Genomic DNA, 22,789 nt, shown 5'->3' with positions numbered 1-22,789 from the left:
AGGGCAGAGACACTGAAAGTTGATCTAGCTTTAATGATGTTCCTTCAGAAGATTTCAGAACTAGAGAGAGGCCTAACAGCTGCAATGAAGGAAATGCACAAAAAATTAAAATCCTTTGCAATGCCAAAAGGTTAGTCTTCTAAAACATGCTTTAATGACATGACATGACTGGATCTTACAGAATTTATATTACATACAAAAAGATTTTAAAACCCAAATGATTTCAGTATTTTCATTAGAATATGAGAACTATACATTTTTTCCAATGCACAGAATAAGTGCCAAATATTGTTAAAAACTTGTGCACACATTAACGCAGTCTACCGTCCTCTAAACTGATCTATCAATGCATCCTGCATTACTCACCTTTAGCAACTTTCTCAGTCAGAAGCCAGTTAGCAAAACTGGTGACCTTGGATCACCTTTTTTCCAGAAGGCTACAAAATCACATTTGGGATTTTTCCTGCATCACTGCTATATAATGAGTATTTGTACCAAATTTAAAGATGTCATTCAATATGAATATGGAAATAGGTGTGTCAGCCAAAGTCACTCCATTACGATCATCCATATTCTGTATTAGCTTAGTCATACAGGACACTGCTGTAACCAGATGTGACTACGTGTATATGCAAGAGGTGTATTATTAAACATTGCCTGTGCAAGAGCTCCATGGTAAACTCTAAACTGAGGATACTCAAAGATAAGCCAATATCAGAATTTCTTTGCTGTACTTACTACTAGTGCTTTGTAACAACAATCTATTGCACTGTATATCCATGACACATGTCAAGACTTGTCTGACTGAAACATAAAACATCTCAAGAGAGTCCCTCCCTCGCTGCTTCTGTGCACGTCTACGTGTATGTACGTATACATGCACACACAAACACACACACACACTCTCACTCACTCTCTCCTATTTTCTCCCTAATGCATCACACAATTAACAGGAACACACTGTGCAATACCAAGCTTCAATTTGAACACCAGGATATCTACTTCCCACTGTTACATCACTGCCAGATAATCTCTGCAATGAGAACAGCCTATTCAAAACAGCATACAGAGGTGCGAAGTAACTGAAAAAGTAAGGTAAGCTTAGTAAAGCAACACAACTGCATCCACACACTGTCCAAACACAAAAGAAGATTGAAGGGAAAGTCAGCCATGAGAAGACTGAAAAGACTGAAAGTCAATTCTTTATGCAGTCTGCAGGCTGTAACTGTGAATCCACACTGACTTGCAGAAATGTATCAATGCTGTATTTCTAGGCATGTGCTTTCCTCTTTTCTAAGTGACAGGTCCTGAAACTAAATCACTGATTCCAAAATGCTAACCAAGGTGAATACGACGTGGAAGAACTGAAGTATATTTCTGATATGCTTCTTCTGAGAAACTTCTATTCTGTCATACTGTTTTGGGACTGCATTAAAGGGATTTAAAATACATCTGGGATGGGAGGGTGAAGGAAAGAGGGAGAGTAAGGTGTCCAGACAGAGAGGCCATAACATTATGTCATGGATTTACGCCACGGGTGAACAAAGCACTTCAATTCTTTTGAGACAACAGTCACGCCAATCATCGTCAGGCAGAGCCATTTACCCAGACCATCCTCACTGCGGTGTTTTTTAGCCGGACAGCACTGACACAGCCCTTGCTCAGGCTAAGTGCTAGTTACGCTGTGTGGCTTCCAGTTATTTACCTAATACTTCCTCCTCCTCCAAACAGCTTCCCCAGCTGCGCAGGCATCTGGCACCCACTCCGGCGACCGGAGCAGGCAGGGAAGAAGGGAGGGCAGAGCTGGACAACAAACTGAAACTTCAGCAGCGGCTCCATCCCCTTACCGTCTCGGGGTCGTTTTCAAACACCTCCCGGGCCTCCTCCTTGCTGCAGTGCTCCTCCACGCACTCCCTCTCCAGATGCCCTTGCTTGGTCTCCTCGAAGATCTGGTAGGCTCGGCGCTGCCTCTGCCGCAGGAACTGGGCAGCCTCCGGGGCGCGCAGCAGCACGGCTGAGCCGCCGAGCGCCAGGCCGGGGGGGGAGGAGGAGGAGGAGAAGAGCAGGAGGAAGGGGAGGCAGCAGTGAACGGCCGAGCCCGGGGCAGCCCGGCGGCGCGTCTGACCCCGCGGGCTCCCCTCGGCGGCGCGCCCCGCCCCTCCTCCCGCGCGCCAACGGTCACCCCGAGCGGCCGCCAACGGTCGCCCCCACCTCGCCGCCCCCTGCCCTTCCCGCCCGCGGGTCGCCGCAGCCCCTCACGGCCGCGACCCCGCGGCGAGGCGCACCGCCACCAAGCCGGGAAGCTGTGCGCGTCCCCCCGCAAGCCCAGCGCACACCGGCACCTTCCCCAGCGCCGCACCCACCCCCCCCGCCGCAGTCCCCCGCGTCCCTGCCGGGACGGAGGCGGTGGGGGATGCTCCGCGGGGCGCGCGTGTGCGAGGGGCGGCGGGTGCCTGCGCGGGCGCTGCCCCCTCCCCAACTACTCACTCTGCGAGGAGTCCGCCGCCAGCAGGACGAGCAGCAGGGCGGCCCCGCGGGTCGCCGCGGGCTGCGGCATGATGCGGCGGCGGCTGGGGCCGGGCCGGGCCCTGGCGGAGCGCGGCGCGGCGCGGCGCGGCGCAGCGGGGCGGGCGGGGCGGCGCGGCGCGGGCGGGGAGCGCGCAGCTACTGTGGGAGCGCGGGGCGCGGCGAGCCCAGCAGGGGAGCCTCTCGCTCCGCTCGCCCAATCACTCACGAAGTTACCGCGGCGCAGGGACACACCTAGCGGCGGGGCGCGGGCCCAAAGCCCCCGGGCTGCCGCGGGCCGCGCCGCCGGGCACCCCCGGGCGGCGCTGGCGGCGGCGGCTTCGCCGCGCGGCGCGCCGCCTCCCTGCGGTCCCCAGCTGCGTACCTGTGCGCTGGGCTCCCGCGGGGGTGGTGAGAGGGCCGGTCCGTCACCCGCCATGGTGGGGAGCCGTGCTGGCGTTGCCGTTCCTCTGCTAGCTCTGCAGCTGGCAAGCAGGCACGGAGAGGCTGGCATCCGACCCAGCTCGCTGCTGCCTAAAATGAGGGACTTGAATTCTCCCCCCCTGCATGCATGTTTTCTTCACAACTAACATTTCAGTCTATAGTAGTGTTTTAGGGTAAGCTCTTAAGGAAGGGAGAGGATATGGTTTATACCAGTAAGCCACATGCCGTTCTGCAGTGTCCCTTGTCCATATCCTTGGTGACACAAGATATGTCCGATGTAGGAAACCTGCCAGCTGTAGCGCAGAGCAGCAGGGGCAAAGCTCTGAGCTGCCTTCAGTCTCGTTATTGCCACCAGCTCAAAGCCACATCTGTTGTCTGTAGATCACCCTGCAGGGGGTAAATGTGACAGGTAACTTGGGTAATATCAAAGCTGTTCTTCAAGATACCTGTAATGGCATAGCTTATGTAAAAACAAGTTGTCTAATATAATTTTAGTATTGCCTTTTTTTTTTTTTTAGTATTTACATTTTATATGTCTAGTACAGGCTTTGTGTAACAACAATAAGTTACTATGTATGTAACTAATGTAAATAGTATATTATATTATGTATAATTCATGTAATTTACAGGAAAACATAAGAAGCAGCCCACTGGTTCAAAACCAGATGTTCCTAGACCGAGCTTCTGTGTTTGGCCATGGCTGACAGCAGACAGGTAGGTAAGGGATACAAGAGCATATAAAACAGTATAAGGGGGTCTTTTCTTTCTGTATTCAGCTTCTGAAGTGCAATGGTGGAGCGCCCTCGGATAAAAATGCTACCTGCTCTCATGCCACAGTGTACCACTCATCCATGAATTTGTCATTTTGAACTACTTGTACTCCTGGTCTCCAGGTGTGGCAGTGAGGTCCAGAATGTGTGCAAAGTCTAGGCAGGAACTTTTTCCTTCCAGTTTTAAACCCAATGCCTAGTAATTTTATAGGAAGGATATCCTGAGTTTCTGTCTTCTAAGAAGCAGTGAGTTGTCATACCCTATTTGTCTTCTCCATGCCATTTTGTAGACCTTTGTCATACCTTCTGAGCCATCTCTTTTCCTAAGCTATTCCTAAGCTCTGGTCTATTTGGGCCACAGCTTCAAAAACACTCTGAGCTGCCATTGCCCTCTAAAGAAGCAATCCCACCAGTCCCTGTTGTTTGTTCCCGTTCCCTTGTCATGTCCCCTTCCTTGTGTTGGCGGTGAACCTGATGGGAGTAACCCAGCAGAAAAGATTAGTTTCAATTCAGAACAGCTCCCTAGCTGAGCTGCTGCACAGCGGCACAGACACCAAAAGGCAGAGGGCATTCAGAGGTGGCAGTGAGGAGCCAGGGAGAAGTGAGGCCCACTGGCCTGCTAACTTCAGCAGCTGACCTGGCTGAAATTGCTTGGGAAGTTGCAGCTCCACCTCTGTCGGCTGTGGGGCCTGTCCTTCCCCTTGAGCTTGCTGCAGCACTTGCTGGCACCATGCTGAGCCATTCCAGCTCACTTGCTTGGCAGAAAACTCTTCACTTCCTTAGTGCGTGTGTATTTTCTGCCAGGTTACTGTGCTGAAACATCTCAGAGAAAGGTCAAAGAAACACAAGACGAGGAGTGGGATTGTGGCAGTGAGTACACGGGTTGCTGTGGAACGGCAGCCTGTACCTCTTCTCATACAGAAGCCGTTCCCTATCTTTGTTTTCATCATTCTCTGTATCTTTTCTATTTATATTCTTTTTCAGTTGAAGTGACCAAAACTACATGCAATAATCAAGATGTGGGTTTGCTGTATTTAAACACTGTGGTGGTTTTGTCTCTCTTTCTCTCCTTTTTTTTTTTTTTTTAAATATTTCCAAACATTGCATTTGTTTCTTTTTACTTCCTGACCTGGTATTTTCAAAGAGCTATAACAAAAGAGCTGAGACCTCTTTCCTGAGAGGAGCTGCTTTTTCAGTAGTGGATACATACGGTAAGGGTTGCCTTCCTTGGCTGCCCTACCTTGCATGTATCAGTATTAAATTTTGTTTGTCATTTTATCACACTGTCACTTTAGAAGTGCTAGTAAGTGAAATTGCTGAGCTAATCTAACAGCTTCTTGCTACCAGAAGAGGTCATCCAGGTCTTCCTTCCCTCTATCCTTTCCCCACTTCCCTGGATGCACAGTTTTCTCTCCTCCCTCCATACAGTTTTGTCACTCACCTCATCTCTCAGCAATCCAATTCAGCTCACTAAACCAGCAGCAAAGTATTACCTTTCTCTAAGAGTCTTCTCAAACTCTTGATTGTCAGTTTAAGATTTGACTATTCAGAGGAATTTTTTGCAAACAGTCACCATGGCATTAAACTTCGCCATATATTTTATGAATGTGCTGAACAACACAGGTTCTTGTGGGTTCTTCTGTAAACTGCTGCTCATTTTGTAATCCAGTGGTGGGTTTCCTGTGTCAAAACAACAGTATGTAAAATACTTACACTTTCAGCATGTCCTATTTTAGCCCCTCTTTTGACTTTAAAGTAGTGTTACCTAAGTAAGGGATTTCTAGCTGTAAATCTCAGTTTAAAGGATCAGAATCCATTGGTTACTAGACAGCAATAAGAAATATGCAGCAAAACATAATTTGGGGGAAAAGCAATAAAAAATACCACAAGGAGATGCTACATAAATACTTAAAAATCAAAAACGGTTTAGTCAGATAAGAGACCTTGAGCCAGCCATTCCAAATGCTGAAAAGTATCAGTCAGTCCCTCTCCCTTACCTAGTTCCAAAACAAAAAACAAGGTATCATTTCCCTTTTAGTGAAAAGCAATGCATAGCATATAGCTGGGTACAGAGGTCATTGCTACAGAGTATTAGTGGAATGAAGTAAAAGTGAACACAGTTCATTAGGTTCCCACAACTAGTAACATTTGTAAGTATGAAGACGTAGAACGAAATTGTAAAATGTCCTGAGTAAGCAGGCCATCAGAAACCAGTGCTTCATGACTTCAAAGATGCAGAGTGAGATATGGAGAGGAGGAAGGAATTTCCCAGCATTTCCTCTCATCCCAGTGTACATCATTCCCTCAACTGGGTCACTACAGGGAGATTTCGTTCACTTGTGATGGACCACCTTGTTCATGTAACGTGTTAGCTTGACCTCAAGGAACAACAGTTAGATGTATGTCCTATGGATTTTCCCACATTGTCAAAGTATATCAGGCTTTAGAGAGTGAGTATTTCACATGCTTATTCCATGTTCATGTTCATTTCTTGTTCTTTTTCCTTCAGCACTACTCCAAAGATGATATTTCTATGTTTTCTGTATTCTACAAAGAGGGAGGATTACATCAGAGTATTTCAAAATTAAATGGTTGAGGAAGACAACATACTTAACTAGCAAATCCTTATGAGAGTAAGAAAGTTAATTCCATGTTCCTTGACCTGAATGCACTGCAGGCTGGGAATATGCCAAGTATGCTTAGCACATCAAGATCTGGAACTTGCTGCTTAGTTGTGTGAACTACAATTCATAGCCTGATGCCAGGAAATAAACCGGAGTTTTCAAGGACAGGAAGCTCTAAACTGTTGTCTTCCCTCTGTGTCTGTCTTGGTTCCAACTCAATGGGATTTCCTTTTATTAGAGGCCAAAATTGTGAGTGACATCCAAAAATGTCTTTAGGCACTTGCAAAACCAAATATTAATCTCAGCAGTGGCACTCCCTCTACTGCAAGTGAGGAAATGTGCACGCTCCTGGACGGAAGGCAGCATGGTTGTACATGAGTGGCGCCTACTGCTAAACGGCATGGAGCAAAAGCGCCAAATCTCTTGCATCAACCTATGATATATTATAGCTCCCTGGTTGTTACATACCGCTGTAGATCACAGGAGGCATTGGGTCGGGATGTGGGACCCAAAGATCCCTCTTCCGCATGCTCTGACTCACTGTGATCCAGTTAGCACCAAGAGCCCAGGAGACAGGAAGCACAATGAAGCTGTTGTATTGTTCACGGCAACAAGAGGTTGTGAATAGGCAAGAGAAATTGGAACAGGTCCTTACATGGTACATTCTGCTTTTTACTTCTTACTGCCTTTCAAAAGAAGAATTCTCATTTCCTCCATTCTGGAAGAGAACTCTTGGATCCCTGGGATCCAAACATCAAATTAGGGAATTAACTGCTTTGGCTAGACCAAGTGTCAACAAAGCCACGTTCCTTTACCACCCACCTGCCTTTGCATGTACGTTATCCAGTTATAAGTAAGAACATTCTACGGTATTTTATGAGAGAAGGCATAATAAATTTCTTGCGTGAGGACAAAGCACCCATCACACCCTCATTAAATTATCATATATCTTTATATTGCTATTGAGTGTTAACGTTCTGCAGAGGTTGAAAGAATATGTTAATTTTCAGCCATGTGTGAGCAGAGAGACAAGGGCGCCAGGTAATTAGATAAGTGAAAATGGAATCACTGTAGGCAGACAAACAATAAATAATTCTAGGAGGTCCCTGACATGTAATTTACATTAAAAAACAACACTCCAAGTAGCCTACTTTCTTGACACAGAAAAAGAAATTGTATATTCGATTGTATGGAAAGGAAATACACAAAATTGTTACTAAAATAGTGTGAAATTGAAGATGAGCTGAGGATTTGCATTTCTGCTTCTCTCAAAGATGATGGAGGTCCTGGGGCAGTATGTGGAGCTTCCCCTGATAGACCTAAGTCAACCAGAAAAAGCAGGTAAGGGTTCCCACTCTAGAAATTTAAGATTTTTTCTTGACATCGAACACAAATTGAACCCAGGTTGCAAAATAGGAATCTCTTGTGGTAGCGGTACACTCCTGACCCCCACTGCTTGGGAACCTCCTGTGGTGGATCAGGCTGGACCTTCTCATAAAGGGGCAAAGGAATATGAGGCAACTGCTGAGGCAGATGAATTGAGACTTTTTGCACAACACACGCTTTCCTCTTTGAAAACAATAGAGTTTGAAACATGTCAGCTTCTCTTAATGTCAGGGTGTAAAATGAATCACATTCAATCAAAAGTGTTAAGTATTTGCATTTATGAGAAAAGAAAGCTGAAAGAGTAAGAAAAATAGGATACAAGCCTTCTAAGAAGATTTCATGGCACTCAGCATAACAATAGATGGTCATGTGGCTCAGGTGAAAGATCTTATTCATGTGTGAAACTTAGTTTAAACATACAGGTTGATGTAGAATGAGAATGGTGCAGGAAAAAGGATCTGTCACATAGATGAGGGAGAACCGTGGACTAAAAACAATTAGAACCCACACCTTCATTCAGGCGAACTCGAGATCCCTGGATAAATACGAAAAATTGCTCCTTCCTCCCATCTTCCAGACATAAATCCTTCCTCAAACCACTCAAACGTCTGTCTTTGTTTAGATTAGACCAATGTTTTTGTGGGAGGATGTGAAATTTCATGAAGACATCTCCTATAACCCTAATGTCATAAAGTTCCTCTTATCCAATATGTTCAAATTAAACATTTTCTAATAAAAACAAACACAGAAGAGTTCCTATTATATCACTTAACTCTTCCGAGCAGCTAACATATTGACTCAAAAAGAAAAGGGTTAATTTCCAAAATATACACAATTTTAGTAGAGGAAGAGGTGGATGAGAAAACTAAGCAAATGCAGACTTGAGAGAAAAAGACCTGACTAAAGAAATGGAGCTGGATGCATGGAGGGAGATGTGGGAGAAAGGTTATTTATCTCTCAGATGCAATTTACACATACACACAGACACACTCAAAAACTCCTCAGCTAGGATCTGCCTCTAATGAGGATCCAAAACACATTTTCTGACGGTGATGCATTATGCTGCAAGGGCTGGGGAGGAAGGGAGAAATGGTCCTTTTCCCACACATGCTAGTGATGCCTGGACAGCCAAATATATGCTGGACTGAATGACCAAAGGAATAACCTATTAAGGGGCACAATTTATCTTCAGCCCTGTCCATTTGCCTGCTGAAGGCTTATCTGCAGAGGGGTTCGCTGGACTCCTTCCTCTACACCGCTTGCTGAAGCATTGCTCCAGTAGGGAAGGAGCTGGTCCTTCATCCCCACCATCCTCATCCCAGGGAGAGTGTGCTGAGGTAAAACAGAGGGCATCTTGGTGATGAAGCAACTACCCAACATGCCAGATTGCTAGGAAAGAGTCAAGAGAAAGCAGTATAAACATATGGAGCCCGTTTCTGACTTGTGCAGAGGACAAGAGTTCAACAAGCTGTAAAGGCTGAATGCCAAGCCAGACTCTCTGAATATGAATGAACTTTTCACTGATGTAAGGTATTTCATCAATATTGCTAGTGGATGTGGTTTGTACTTTGTAAGGCCAGCTGTATATTCATATATTATGTCCTGCATGAGGTCATAGTGGGTTTTATTCCCATGCATTCCACGTGTATTCATTTTCTAGAAGTTTTTAGTTGCTTGAATAAAAACTAGAATAAATACATAAAAATAATCAAGGGTGTCATGAGGAGCAAAAGAGTATTGCAGCAAAATAGTAAGAAGAAATATAAGCCTGTGCAGTGTGTTATTTCCTACAGAATTGCACCAGGGATAGCATTATCACTAGATTAGTGACAGGACTCTGTAAGAGATTATGTAAATTGTTTCTCAGACGCATGAGAGAATGGACTGACATTTCCATTACTGCCTTTGAAACAGGCTTCTTATCAGAAGAGCATGATGCATTCTTTATTGTGCTCATTAACTCAAAGCAATAAATGCATAATTTAAAAATTGCTTGTATACAGAAGAGTGATGGCTTATTGGAAGTCAGTGGCTAATCTGCCAGCTATAATGCAGTGTAATGGGATGATGAGAAACGAAGCCACAATTTCCATCCAGCGTAGCTCTTGCAAATGTTTGGCGCTCTTGAAGGAGCCCCACACTGAAACAGCCTCTGCATAGCACCCATTGACTTTAGGAGAGCAGAGCAGAGCTGTCGCTGCACTGCACTTCCCAAACTCTGGTCCTCAGAGCAAGCCCTGGTGGTTGGGGAGAGTTGCCTGGTAACCTACAGCTGCCTTCTTCTCTTTTCCAGCTGTTAAACCACACAGAAAGGAGCTGAATAACAGCAGAATAGAAATGTAGTTGATAGTTTGTCTGCTTTAATGCCAGCTTTAATATAACAAAATAGGAGTCATTTAATCACATCTTTAAATTGTTTACCAGAACAACATAGTTGTTGAAGATTGGCAAAGTAAGAAAAAGCATTTTAACCTTTTACCACAATTAACATTCTGCCTGTGGGTGTGTTTTATTTTAAGCAAGTGAAAAAGCTGATACAAAGCCAGTAAGCTCTTGTGCTGCTCAGTACAGCAACGCTTTGTTTTTGTCACTCACCTTTTTCCTATTAGCAGCAGGAAGTAGCTATCTCCTCTCTGAAGCCAAGTGTATCCATTCTTTTTTTGTCCCTAATTAAAAGCCAAACAAAAGGGGTAAGATAAATAAAATTCCACAAATCTGAAGAGCTTTAAACAGAAGTATGTTGCTGCTTTCCATAATGTGTGCACCCTCTCCTGCCCCTGTTTACATGTGTGTGTATATATATACACATACAGATTCAGGGGCTGAAAATATATTCGCTAAATATGATAGAGCAGATATTTTTCATCTGGACTAAATATTTATTATTTTGTGTTCAAAGGACACATTTTTTTTGCAGCAGAGTTTCACTAGGTCCACGTTGCAAAAGGAAAGTGGGGCTTTCTGTAGTCTTTTACTGATTAGCCACTTGCTCTAGCAAGGTTTGTCAGTGGGATGCTATAATCTCCATCATGTGTGAAAGATGGGGAAGAGGTAATGGAAATGGAGATTGTACCAGAGCAGGACAAGACATGGACAAAGCTGAGAAGCTGAAAAGTCAATTTCTGAAAGTTCATGTGAAGGTATGTATTAAAATAACCAGTTTAGATTTACTTTTTGAATGGAGAATGAATCTCTGATGTGCTGACATCTTCATCCAAATGCCAGTTTGCATAATTATATTAAAAATAATAAAATGAAGATTTCTGCAGGCTAAATGAAGCAAGAGTACTGAGTTTTATTTTGGTTATTTCCAGAAGGGAAGTTCTAGATGCCCATTTTGGGAGAAAATGGGAAGTGAAGGAGGCCTTTTAATGTCTATGTGATAGACAAAGAAACGTGGAAGTGGAGGTTACGTCAAGGCTGAGAGTTAGCATGCCATAACACAAAACTGTGATCATTGAGGAAAGTACTTTCCAGATGTAATGTTGTTGATCAGCCTGTGATTGATTGCCATGAAATTTGTGTCTCCCAAACATGGAAGAAAGGAAAATGCCTTCAAAAACAAAGAGCAATTAGAACACAAGGTCTAAGCTCTCCAGATTGGCTTACAAGTCCTAGGGACAATAGGTGGTACTGATGTGGGGCTTTGATGTGGGAGACTACTTAACAAAGAGCTGGTAGAGCTTAACAAAGAGCTGGTGGAGCTGGTACGAACTTTTTCTGAGAGTACTAGCAACTGAAATAAAATAAGATTTATTCTTGTTTAAATTCAAAAAATCATAGTTCAGTAACATATTATTTAAACCAGGAAAATTAGGGAGGGGGGGAATTATCTAGGTGAAATATTGCTTCATTTTTCAACTCGTCTGTATTTTAGAGCGCTCTAAAAGATATGGTAATGTGATAACACATTGCTGATGAAAGATTGTTTTGAGCCTGTGTTCTGCTATGTTTTTCAAATACCAAAACTTTCTAACATTGGCACTTGACACAGGCATGAAGTATATGTCAAGAAAACGCAGTATTTCATTCAGGTGTAAGCTGATCTTCAGTTAGACATATTGAGCCTTGCTTGTTTGTAAGAAAGCTTTGTGTTTTATAAAGATAGTGATATAGAGAGAGTAAAAAAACAGCAGGCATGCACAAAAATATAAAAGGTCTTTGTACCTCCATTCATAGATATATACAAATATGCACATATATGTATCTGCATATCTACGTATATTGCCATATCCCAGCACTGTAAAAACATGAATCGGTTAAGCTGCTTACAGTACTCCTCTGAGACAGGAAAGTATTATTCCTGTTTACAGACTAGAAGGCTGAAGCCCCAAGATGAGGAAGTTCAACATAAAACCCAGGAAGAGCAGAAGTTGACTTTCTTTTTTTAAGTCCAAGTTTTATGTGTCATCTGCAGTACCACCTTTTCAGTGTTTGACTGGATCCCAAAATTTGTGTGGTGGAGAGGGAAAAATCAGAGGTAGAATAGCATACAAATAAAAGGAGAGAATTAATGTTTGCTTTCAATCTGAGAGAGAGAGCTTATTTTCTCCATCTTAGGCTGTATCAGAACATCAACTGAAAAATGAAGGTCTGATTGGCTTCAAAAAGCCGCATATTTTTGAACAAGCTGTGTCAGCTCTACCATAGGAAGGGGAAAGTACATGGCTGAGAAACCATCGGAGGTGAATTATACTCAGGCCATTCTAATTAAAGCTCTTCTCGGGCTTAAGGGACTAGAACCAGAAAAAGATGTAATAGTTTAAAGCTAGATTAGGTGGCAATTTAGGTACCTGTTTCCAAAAATAATAGTCCAAAAGACTCAGTTCAACTGCATTGTAAGCTTAGAAGTACCTAAATGCCTTGGGCACCATTACATTTCAGGGTGAGGCTCCCTAGGTGAGGAGCTGACAGGACCAGGGTCACCTGTGAAGAGACAGCTGGGAAGACATGCTTCTCACACACGCACCCAAATTTGGCAGACCAGAGCTCCATGCAAAATACAGCAGCACCCCTTAAAAAAACGAAGGTCAAACAGGTCTTTCTGGAGAGGCAGCACCCCCCTCTTACAGAGAGGTGCCAAGGGCAGGGTAATACATCTCTACCAGCAGGACACAGATTTGGGGCTTTCCTCAGCTGGGATGCTGACCCCTCGTACCCAGGGAGCGCACCCTCAATTCCTATAAGCAATGCGACTGAGCAGCAAATTATTGCCAGCTCAGGAGGCGATGGAGGAAGCTACTGTGATAACGTAACATACAGGCAGGACACTCAGCAGGGTGTAGGGGATCTTGTATGTTAGCCTCATTTCAATATTTTATGCAAAGACTACGCAATGTAAAGACATTCTCCACATATTGTATGTAGGACCCAGCCTAACACCAGACAGTGGACTCTACTGCAGATTCTTTGCTGGATTTACTCATAAGTGACTTGTATTGACTCCCTCCAAAGGAAACCCAGTCATCTGGTTAGCCAGTGGTTTCCCTCCTGTTTATAATCAGTTTACTTTCATCTACGGTTTGGCAACAACTGCACTGGGTGAAAAAGGCATGAATTGCATAAAATTATATTTTGCTTCTTAGCTATTTAACCAGGAATTCAAATTTTAAGTCCCAGAAATTATACGTTGGTTTTAGCTAAGAAAAATTTCAAGTATCCTTTTAAGGAGCCAGGATTAAACAAAATATTCCAGAGTAAGTCAAACTGATCACAAGTGAAATATCTGTGAAAACACCTTAATATCTGAAAAACAACCTTCAGTTATCAGCTGGCTAGAAAATTAAGTTCAGCTGTTTCTTAAGAAAATTTTCCAGTTCTTATTTTTATCATCATTAAGTGTCTATTGTTTATACATTGTGTTCTAGAAATATTTTTATTATATAAATGTTTTTATTGAGAGAGGGAAGGGTAGGAAAAAAAATCAACAAATAAATCCAGCCTATTTAAGACTTTGAGTCTGTACGTACCCTGCAAGAAAAGTTCTCACAGCATGGCTTACTTTGCCAGATGCATTTTCTGCCTAGAAACATCGCTCAGATTTCCATACAACTGGCAACTGTGTCAAAACTAGAAATCTTAGGTATGTGCATCACTTGTGTGGAGATCAGCTCTTAAGTGCAGTCAATGAATAGAGGATGCCCGCTTGGGGGTGAAGCCCACTAAATCCCGTTTACAGTATCCTGAAAGCGCTGGAGTCGCTGCATGTGTGCTGCACAAGATAGTCACACTGTCAGAAATGGAGCGGCCCTAATTGTGCAGCTGCAGCAGGCTGTAGCAAGGCCAGCCAGAGCTTTTCAGGGTGTTTGGTGGCAGGGGGACATGTGCCATGCCAGCAGCTCTGCTAGCGCCCCCGGCTCTCAGGAAGGTAATGCCACTCTTAGGCTTCAGGCAGAGAAGTGCTCACGAGGTCGAAGCTTTGCATTCGGTGCAAAATGTAAATTAGAGAGGGGAGTGGGTGCCCCCATCCCGCTACCTGCTGGGCATGGGGGGCTTCTCTGACATAACCCAGTCGCCACGGAGCCGCTCGGCTCCTCCCGCCATTCACACGGAGGCTGCCTCCACCCTAAAAGTGCTCCTTCCAGGCGCACTCCCTTTTTCCTCCCCTGTATTAAATTTTAAATATATATAGCTATAGTATTGTGCAGCTTCCGATAGTAGCAGATAAGCAGATTACAAAGACAAATTATTCTGGAAGGGCAGAAAACTAAAGCAAATGACATTCCCTGTGTTTTTTGATACGTACAGCTCGATGCTTATCAGCCCAATTGTGCACTAGGGAAAGGAATGACAGGATTGTTCGCCTTGTCTGACATGGACTTTTACAAGGAAAACTGTGAAACTCTTTGTGTTGCCATCAAGCAGAACCGGGGCCTTCACATTTCCGGAAGTAAAGCGGGTACTCTAGCCAAATGAAAGAAAATGGAAAGTTGCCAAAGAAAACATTTTTGTCCAGCTTTGCTTATCTGATGTTACCAGCATGTAGTGATACTTCATTGTAGCAAGTTATTTCCTCTGTTAAACATAGAAGCAAGAGCAAGTATGGATAAACAATGCATGCAACCAGACCCAAAACATTTAACTATTTTAACTTACCAGGGTTGGGAGGAGGGAGGGGGAGGTAAAATTAAGCATTTCTCAAGGAGTCTAATTCATGCTTTCTGGACCAGAATTTACTAATACGAATAAGAAAGCATAAACCACAGAGTAGTTGTTTGGCAGACAAAGGCTCTCCCTGGACTCAGGTTTGTTTCAAATCATGACTACTTTCTGTAGGGATGGGATGGGATGGGATGGGATGGGATGGGTGGGTGAGCAAAACAGATCTCAGATTTCAGGGCCTGAGAAATGCATGCATGAGGAAGTAACTGTCTCACCTGTTTTAGACATCTCAGGAGCAGATGTCTACATCTGAGCCACTCATCCCAGGCTTTCCTTATGATAAGCAGAGGGATGTAGACACCTTTAAGGGCACGACTCGTCTGAGCTATTTCCAGCGTCTACTTCAGGAGGAAATGAATCACACACTGAATACCTATTCATGGGCTAAAAAGAGATTACTCCAGAGTGGATGTCTATGCTGGACATATCTATATTTTGTCAAAAGAACCCATGGGTCAGCACAAAACTTGCTTATAGTAGTTGCCATTAGTAGTCATCTTTGGCTGTTAGGAACTGTAAGGCTGCATCCACCAGAATGGCAAAGGGAGGAATGTGAAGCTGGAAACCTTCCTTCTTATGAATAAGATCTTGGGGGGCCTACACAGTTCCTGGTCTAACCTTGGATGTCTCTGCTGTCTCCTTCCAGAGATGAATAACCTTGACTATCCTTTGCTCAATCAGAAAATCCCACCAAAACTGAGAATTGAACTGAGTATATGGTAAAATAAAGCAAATGTCCTCTGTGTCAATAAGCTGAAAGCCTGGACTATTTGTATGAAAACACCTTGATCACGGGGATGGGTTTCAGAACAGGAACAAATGAGAATCATAGTGGTGCCCTGTGGAGGCATCAGAAGAGGAAGCTGAATGCACTTTGCAGCAGTGTGAACCCCTCGGTGGCCATGGCAACCGCACTGCCCAGTGACACCTGGTATAGCTTTGCTGTTACCTGTACATGCTCCAGATGGTTGAGTCTGAACTACCTTTACAGCCTCCTGCATTCTGCTTGCTATAGGCAAAATACAGTTCATACGCACAAAATCAGTGTAGTAACTTCTCTGAGTGCTCTGTAGTCCTCTCACACTGCGAGAGGCAGAATAATCTAGTTATAACTGATCTGCTGTGATGTTGCGCCTCTTTTTCTTCATCATTTTGCCGCCCATCAATCACTCTCCAGTCCTCTGAAGGGCCCTAATGTGAATCCTACAAAGAAAAAATGTAAAGCTGCACAGTGGCAAGGAGGAGTGGCAAGGATTATCTCCCCAGATAATACAGCTTCACAAGTATCCCTCCATTCTTCAATCCTAAAAATGGATGGCTTAAGTATCTAGAAAATTCTGGTGCATCCAAGGCCATGAGCTTTCCAAGTAAAAGAGCACCTACAAAAAATATTCAGAAGAGAAGGAATATGATGCAATAAGCATTACTCATTATACCCTTTACAATAAAATTACCACCCTAAATCAATCTTTATCACAACAGCTTTGCTGCAGGGCAGCTTGGTAGGAGCATATACAGAGAACATAGAGAGGGCCAAAGGGATTTTCCAAGATGAAGATCTGAAACAGGCTTGTGTGGATGAGATAGTTTCTCTGCTTTAAGGCCACGACATCTCTGTGGCTGAAAGATGAGGAGTGCCCTTACGAGGTGGGAGGTGTCGGGGGGAGTGACGTGCCCTTTGGTGCAAGGGGCGAGGGCAGAGGCTGATCCTCAGCAGCCAGGCAGGCAGTGCCAGGCTCGTCTGACCTATGACTTCTTGAAACTTAATTATGATTTATTGTGATTTAGTGTGATGTATGCCTGGTCACTTATGTAGGGATATTAAAGCAAAATATCAGTTGAATATCCACTGTCACCAGGCCTGTGGGGCTGGCTCAAGTGCGGTTTCTTAAACCTCATTAAAAATAAACTCAGCTATTGCCCTGGAGACTGAGCCATGACCCCAGACGTCACTTCCCCACTGATAATCCCTATGCCAATGGGCCTTGTTTGCACGTCAAAATGTACTTTGGCATGTGCAGTCCCAGCTCCTGCCGGTACCTTTCAATTATATTAGGCCTGGTGAGAGGCAATTCCTTCTGACAGCATATACTGAACCATAAGCTGGGACATCCATTAATACAGCAGCAAAAAAAAGGTGTTTGCTAACTCTTAGTCACATCAAACAAGTACTGACTGCAATGAAATATATTCCATTTCTGCAAAAGGTCCCGAGGAACCTCGAGGCTGAACAGAGGGCTGTAGAGTTGTCTCATTCCCTGCCAGCAACCCTGGACTTCATCCAAAATTACCTGTGGCTTCTCAAACCCTGTCGAATTGGAACTGAGAATTAACAAATAACGTGTAGATATTTAAGTGTGTAGACATTTAAAAAGCAACACACAGAAGACTGCATTTTGTCAGCCTACATATAAGACTAAAGGATCACTATAAAGAATGTAAGTATATAAATGTTTATTTGTTTTCCAGTGTGTACATAAGAGCCATGATTTAAATTCATGAGGTTGAAAGTCAAGAGACGACGTTTCAGAATGAGGTGAAATGTCATTGAATCTCTGGTAGGCAGTGGTGTGTTGCCTTTCAGCACATTGTCGCACAGCAGGATTTGAGTTCTATCTTATCACTCAGGCTTTCTGAATTAGGCCCAGTCCAGAAAAGCTCTCAAATGTGTGTAACTTTCGGCATGCAAATAGTCCCCTGCATGTCAGTGATTTGAGTGGTACTACTTATGTTCTTCGATGATGTGAAATTGTAAGTCCAGATTTGTAAGTTGGATCCAAATCCTAAATATGAATTGACAGCTTGAATGCCTTTCTGAAACAAAATCTCTCAGTCAAGTCCTGGGCATATTCCTTGAGAGAATCCACTAAACTGAAAATTAAAGAACAAAAACTAAGCAAATTATGAATCTAGATGCAGTCTAAATATCAAGGAGGTTAGCATCTACAACAAATATTGCTTCTGCCAATTAGAAGTAGGAAAGTAGGGCAAAAATCTGCAGAAAGTACCTATGTTCCTAAGTTTCTTAAATCTCATTAAAAATAAACTCAGCAAAATAAAGGTTATTCTAAGCAGCCTCCATTTCTCGTTTGGGGGATTTCTTTAATGAACATGCAGAATTTAGGTTAAACTCAAGCCCCTGCAGTGTAAAAGGCTCTAAGACTCACAGGAATTTGCTAGTGGCTTGCAGTAGGCTAGGATGGGACCTGTCTGAATAGGACAAGATAGGATAATTGGTGCATGCATATTCCACTGCATAATTATTTTCCTAATGTTCTTGTAGATGTGCCTGTATAACAGCTAAAACTGAATCTTATGAACACCAACAATTCTGTGGACTTGAGCAGAGGAGAAATAAAATTAAACAGAACATACAGATTGCATTGCACGGGACAAGTTATTCACCATTTCTTTGGGGACATGGCAGTTGCACCCACACAGAAACAGCTCATCCGCCTTACCATACTCCATCTGCTGGGTACAGTTTTCCAAATGACCGTGTGCAAGAACATGCTCCATGGAAAGAGCAGGAACGCAGGGGTGTGTGTCAGGCAGCTGCACACAGCAAGGTGAAGCAAGGAGCACAAGTACGATCTTACTGGCTACTGAATTCACAGCTGATGTAGAGCTAGAATGGGGGGGCATGGAAAATCCATTACTTTAAAAGTATTTTAATTTTGACACAGTCAATCTTGCTAAGTATTTTTAAGGATCTAGTTATAATACCTGGCAGGGATTCTCATCTCTCTCCCCCTAATTTCATGTTTTCTTGGTCAGCAGAGATAACAGTGCAGCTCCTTCGGGTAACTACCGTTGCCACCTCTCCAGTCCAACGGAAGGAAGTGTCAGGGCCCTGAGTGCATCAAGGAGCCTTACTTGCCCCTAGCAGCCTCCTTGGGCCTTCCCCATGCACCCTCTGCCCATTTCCCCAGGAGCACTGAACAAGCTCTGGTTTTTGCCCTGCTCCTTGCCTGAGCTGAGCTGCAGGTAGGTCTGTGCCCAGGCCTGGCACTGGGGCACCTGGGCTTGGCCAGCCAGCACTGCCGTGCCCGGCAGCACAACTGCTTTTGTCCAGCAGCCTCATGCCACTGTGGGCTGCAATAGTGGAAAATCCAAATCAGGGTGGTCTTTGCTTTTGTTTCTTCATCTGTGGGAAATGCTCAAAGGATAGTCAAGGCAGTCAAGGCAGCCAGAATCAAAGGGTTTGCAGTGGGGAAAAAAAGAAAGCCCAAGGGAAGCTGACTAGCTTGAAAGACTTCATTGTTTACATCCACTCCTTTTCCTTGTTGTCTAGGAATTTGGGAGTACTGTCACATGAAGACATCTTAAGATGTAAAGGACAGGACAGTCATGGAAAGATACACCCTGACCAAGGTCCCAACATCAAATAAAGATCTTCTTAGAACCAATAACTGTAGCATGCTTGGGATGACTGTTATACATGGGCTTACGACTTATGCAGCCTGTCTTGATGCAAAGGACTTAATGGCTCCCTGTAATTATAAATGGGACTTACTGAACTTTCCACCAACCCTGTTTATGTTTACACATTCTTGTCCGATTAGAAAACTGGATTTTTTTTTTTTTTGGTTTGTGTCTCTTTTTTGTTTTGTCTTTGTGACTGCAGTATACTGAAAAAAATGGAAATGTCAACTATATCAAGACAGTGACTGTCTGGGAATACTCTAAGTACTTTCTTTCCTACAAAGAAAGAATGATCAATGTATATTTTCCTTTATCTCTGGGGGAATTACTGAAGTCTTCCAGGAAATCCTCCACTATTAAGACTTCCCTGCCTCTCCTTCTGTTAGAGACACATTTATCTTTGCTACCAGGCTTTACTTGGGTATGGAAATTGCATGCCAATGCAATGGTCAGGTACTAAAGTTTTGAAGGTCTTTTACTTTTCAGACAGGATATCACGAGTCCCATGGTATGCATTCTCTCTTCTAATGCCTCTGTGGCAGCAATCTAGGGTATCTGGCACATCTCGGAGTAGCCACAAAGCTTAGTTCTACCTCTTCATTTTGAAGAGTTAGGCTTCTTTTTATTTCTTTGACTTTTTGTTTTAAAGTCGACTTGCTTTCCAAAAAGAGAAATGTGACAGAAACATGTCCTCCTCCTCTTATAAAAAATATGTTCTCCCATATCTTAGAGAGATGAATGTATTTCTAGTAAATCTCTGTTGAAAAGTGACACCAGCAAAATCGAGATAATTTCTTCTCTGTTGGGCTTTCCTCTCCCTGACAGCCTTTCCATTGTTATTCCATCAAAGTCAATACACATATCTGGCTCTGAGCACACTAATGGAGGCTCCTCTGACATCCTCACAAGGCAGGTGGAGATCGCAAAATGTCACATCACGCTTCACCGAAAAACCTGTAGTCAAGTCATCTATACATTGCCACAAATCTTTCTGCTTCTGTCTACTTTGCAAGGAACACTATTTTCTTTCTTGCTTAATTTTCTCTTGAAACTTGTTTTACTGTGTTTCTTCTCTTTTCCTTCTACCCATCTGTAATACTCTAAAAGCACTTTTCTCTCCCCTTCTGCCTCTATTTTCTCTTCTTTCCCACCAGGTCTCCAGTGACTCAGAAGAACAGGAGTTTGTCATCTGTTCTGTAGAATAGACATGCACATCTCAGCATACTCTTTACTATTTTTCATAACAGCTTGACAACATTGACTCATTGCATACTATAAGCCTTTATGTGTCGCATACCTAACTGTGGAACCTCACATTCCTCCTTCTTGAACCGATTTTTTTTTCAAACTATTATGCTGATTTATCAAGATCTTTTTGAATTCTAATCCTGTTCACCAAAGTACTTGCTACCCTTCCTAATAGATGGTCTGCAGAATGAGAAGTGCTGAGCATAACCTTTACTGCATTGTTGAAGTTACTTATGAAAATTTTGAATAGGAAGAGACTCAGGCCCTTCTAAATATTCATTCCATTCGTCTTTCTCTTCTTATCATAAACCACAGATAACTGCTCTCTGGATGGTTTTCCAATGATTTTTTTGCTTCTCTTGATTTACTATACTTATATAGCCTGCATGAGGATATCATGTGTGATGGTTGCAAGATCTTGTCAATATAAAGAGATATTGCTTCTCTCCTATCTACAAATCTATTGAAATAAATAATTAACCTATTTCCTTCTCTTTAAAGCAAATTGCCTTATTTTGGCATGACCTGTCCTTGACAAATCCTTACTAAATCTTTTGTCCATCCTATTTCTACATTCAATCCATGGTACTTCTGTCTGTGTTTTTTTCTGAGACTTAAAAATTCCTGGTTTGCATTAGTATTCCTTTCATGCGTAAATAAAATTGCCAGTTAAAATCCAGTCAGAAATAAATGGAAAGTTTTACAATAGTTGAATCAAGTAAATTGAGCAAAATAATCAAGGTGGTCTCAACCCACTTTCCAGTAGGTAGGTGTACATGTCACATTAGATCTCCACACATTGACTTGGTATTTTCCACATGACAGAGTAGAAAAGGCATGGATTGAGTGATGCATATTTGGATTAAGTATGTTTGCATTTCGACCAGCCTAGAGTTGCCATTTGTTGTATTAAAAGGCTGGATGAATGGGGAAAACATATGAATGTAAGAAGATCAGCTTTAAACTAGTCCTTCCTTATTTTAAAGTATGTCTCAACACAGAGACCAAGCTCCTTTGGTCATTAGTGAAGTTGCTTTGAGTAGAGCTAGAGAAGTGTCTGGGCCTGGAAGGGAATCTTAGTTATATCACCTGGCATGTTGCTACTTCTCTGGATCCAAGGTGTTTGTAAGGTCTTCTTGCTCTCTCTCAGGTCTTTTATTTGGCTGTTGAATTGCAGCCCACAGTAGAAAGGGTTAGAAAATAACACTGTGTGGGAAGGATTTCAAATTCCTGCAGCATTTGCATCCCTCTGCTCCAGTAAAATCAGTGGCAAAACTCCCGCTGCCTTCAGTGAAATCAGAATTAGGTGACCTCTGAGTATGCTTGAATGCCATTTTGTATTTGATCCACTGAGTTAGTTTACTGGGAAATAAATACATTAGATAAAAACATACTGGATGGCTCTTCCCTCTCATGCACCAGAGCTGGTCTGCTGGAGTCCTGCGCCCTCCTCATATTTTCAGCGAAGGACGGGAAAGGAGGTGGGAAGTGCCCCAGTGCCTGACGGCAGCCCCTGAACGAGACCTTCCTGCCCACGACGCCTTTCCTGCCGGGGCTCCCCAGCCATGCAGGACTGCTTCCCAGGGAAAGGAAATGCGGACGTCATCCACTTCCTAGGCGAGAGTAATTTTTAGGGCAAAAGAAGTAAAATCACAAGAAGTTTTGCTGCTTGTCTTTAAGCCACCCCTGCCAACCACAACTTTATGATTAACTGTCCCTCCCAAACCTGTCACAACACATATTACTCAGGGGTATTGTTACAAGGTGCAGCCAGTTTAGTCTGTATCTGTACTCCTGAGCAGGGAAATAGCTGGCTTATGTGCATCAGAGTTAGCAGAATTATAGTCTTTATTGCTCACTGAAGTGCTCTGTTCCACAGGTCACTTCAAGTGTATTTGTAACTTTAACAGAACTAACTACAGTATTAAATACTCCCCTTGGTAGCAAGTGAGTAGACAGCATTTATTTGATTTAACAAAAGTAAAATAAACATAATATTTTCTTTCTGAAAATAAATGGGAATGATATCTTGGAAAATGTACTTAAAATAGATATTGAAGTCATGAAAAAATGCCTTTCCTCTTTGCATAATCATTTGTATTCATTTTGGCTCCTTCAACAACAAGCTAGTGGTGATGAAGTAACTGAAAAAGAACATAAATTACTGAATCAGAGCTTAGCAGGTTTTGTAATATTGTGACCTATATATTCCTGTTAGGTTACTTG

At 43.1% G+C, this 22,789-nt stretch overlaps 1 protein-coding gene and 1 long non-coding RNA gene across 2 annotated transcripts in view; one reads left to right on the top strand and one right to left on the bottom strand.

Annotated features, from left to right (window-relative positions):
- Window positions 1–2,824, bottom strand: part of GAS6 (growth arrest specific 6) — a 44,295-nt gene extending 41,471 nt beyond the window's left edge. Inside the window, exons 1-2 of the mRNA XM_026096961.2 lie at window positions 2,488–2,824; window positions 1,848–2,014 (exon numbers count right to left, since the gene is read on the bottom strand). Of these exons, the coding sequence (XP_025952746.1) occupies window positions 1,848–2,014; window positions 2,488–2,557 (237 nt within the window). The 5' untranslated portion in view covers window positions 2,558–2,824. The remainder of the gene's footprint in view (window positions 1–1,847; window positions 2,015–2,487) is intronic.
- A 750-nt stretch (window positions 2,825–3,574) lies between these two features.
- LOC135329947 (uncharacterized) lies at window positions 3,575–6,282 on the top strand. The gene is made up of 2 exons (XR_010391630.1): window positions 3,575–3,663; window positions 6,229–6,282. It is a non-coding gene; the product is annotated as an uncharacterized LOC135329947 (long non-coding RNA).
- The last annotated feature ends 16,507 nt before the right edge of the window (window positions 6,283–22,789 follow it).

The sequence above is a fragment of the Dromaius novaehollandiae genome, chromosome 1, assembly GCF_036370855.1.
Source record: "Dromaius novaehollandiae isolate bDroNov1 chromosome 1, bDroNov1.hap1, whole genome shotgun sequence".
NCBI classification, from domain to species: Eukaryota; Metazoa; Chordata; class Aves; order Casuariiformes; family Dromaiidae; genus Dromaius; species Dromaius novaehollandiae.
This window is presented reverse-complemented; position numbering and strand designations above follow the sequence as displayed.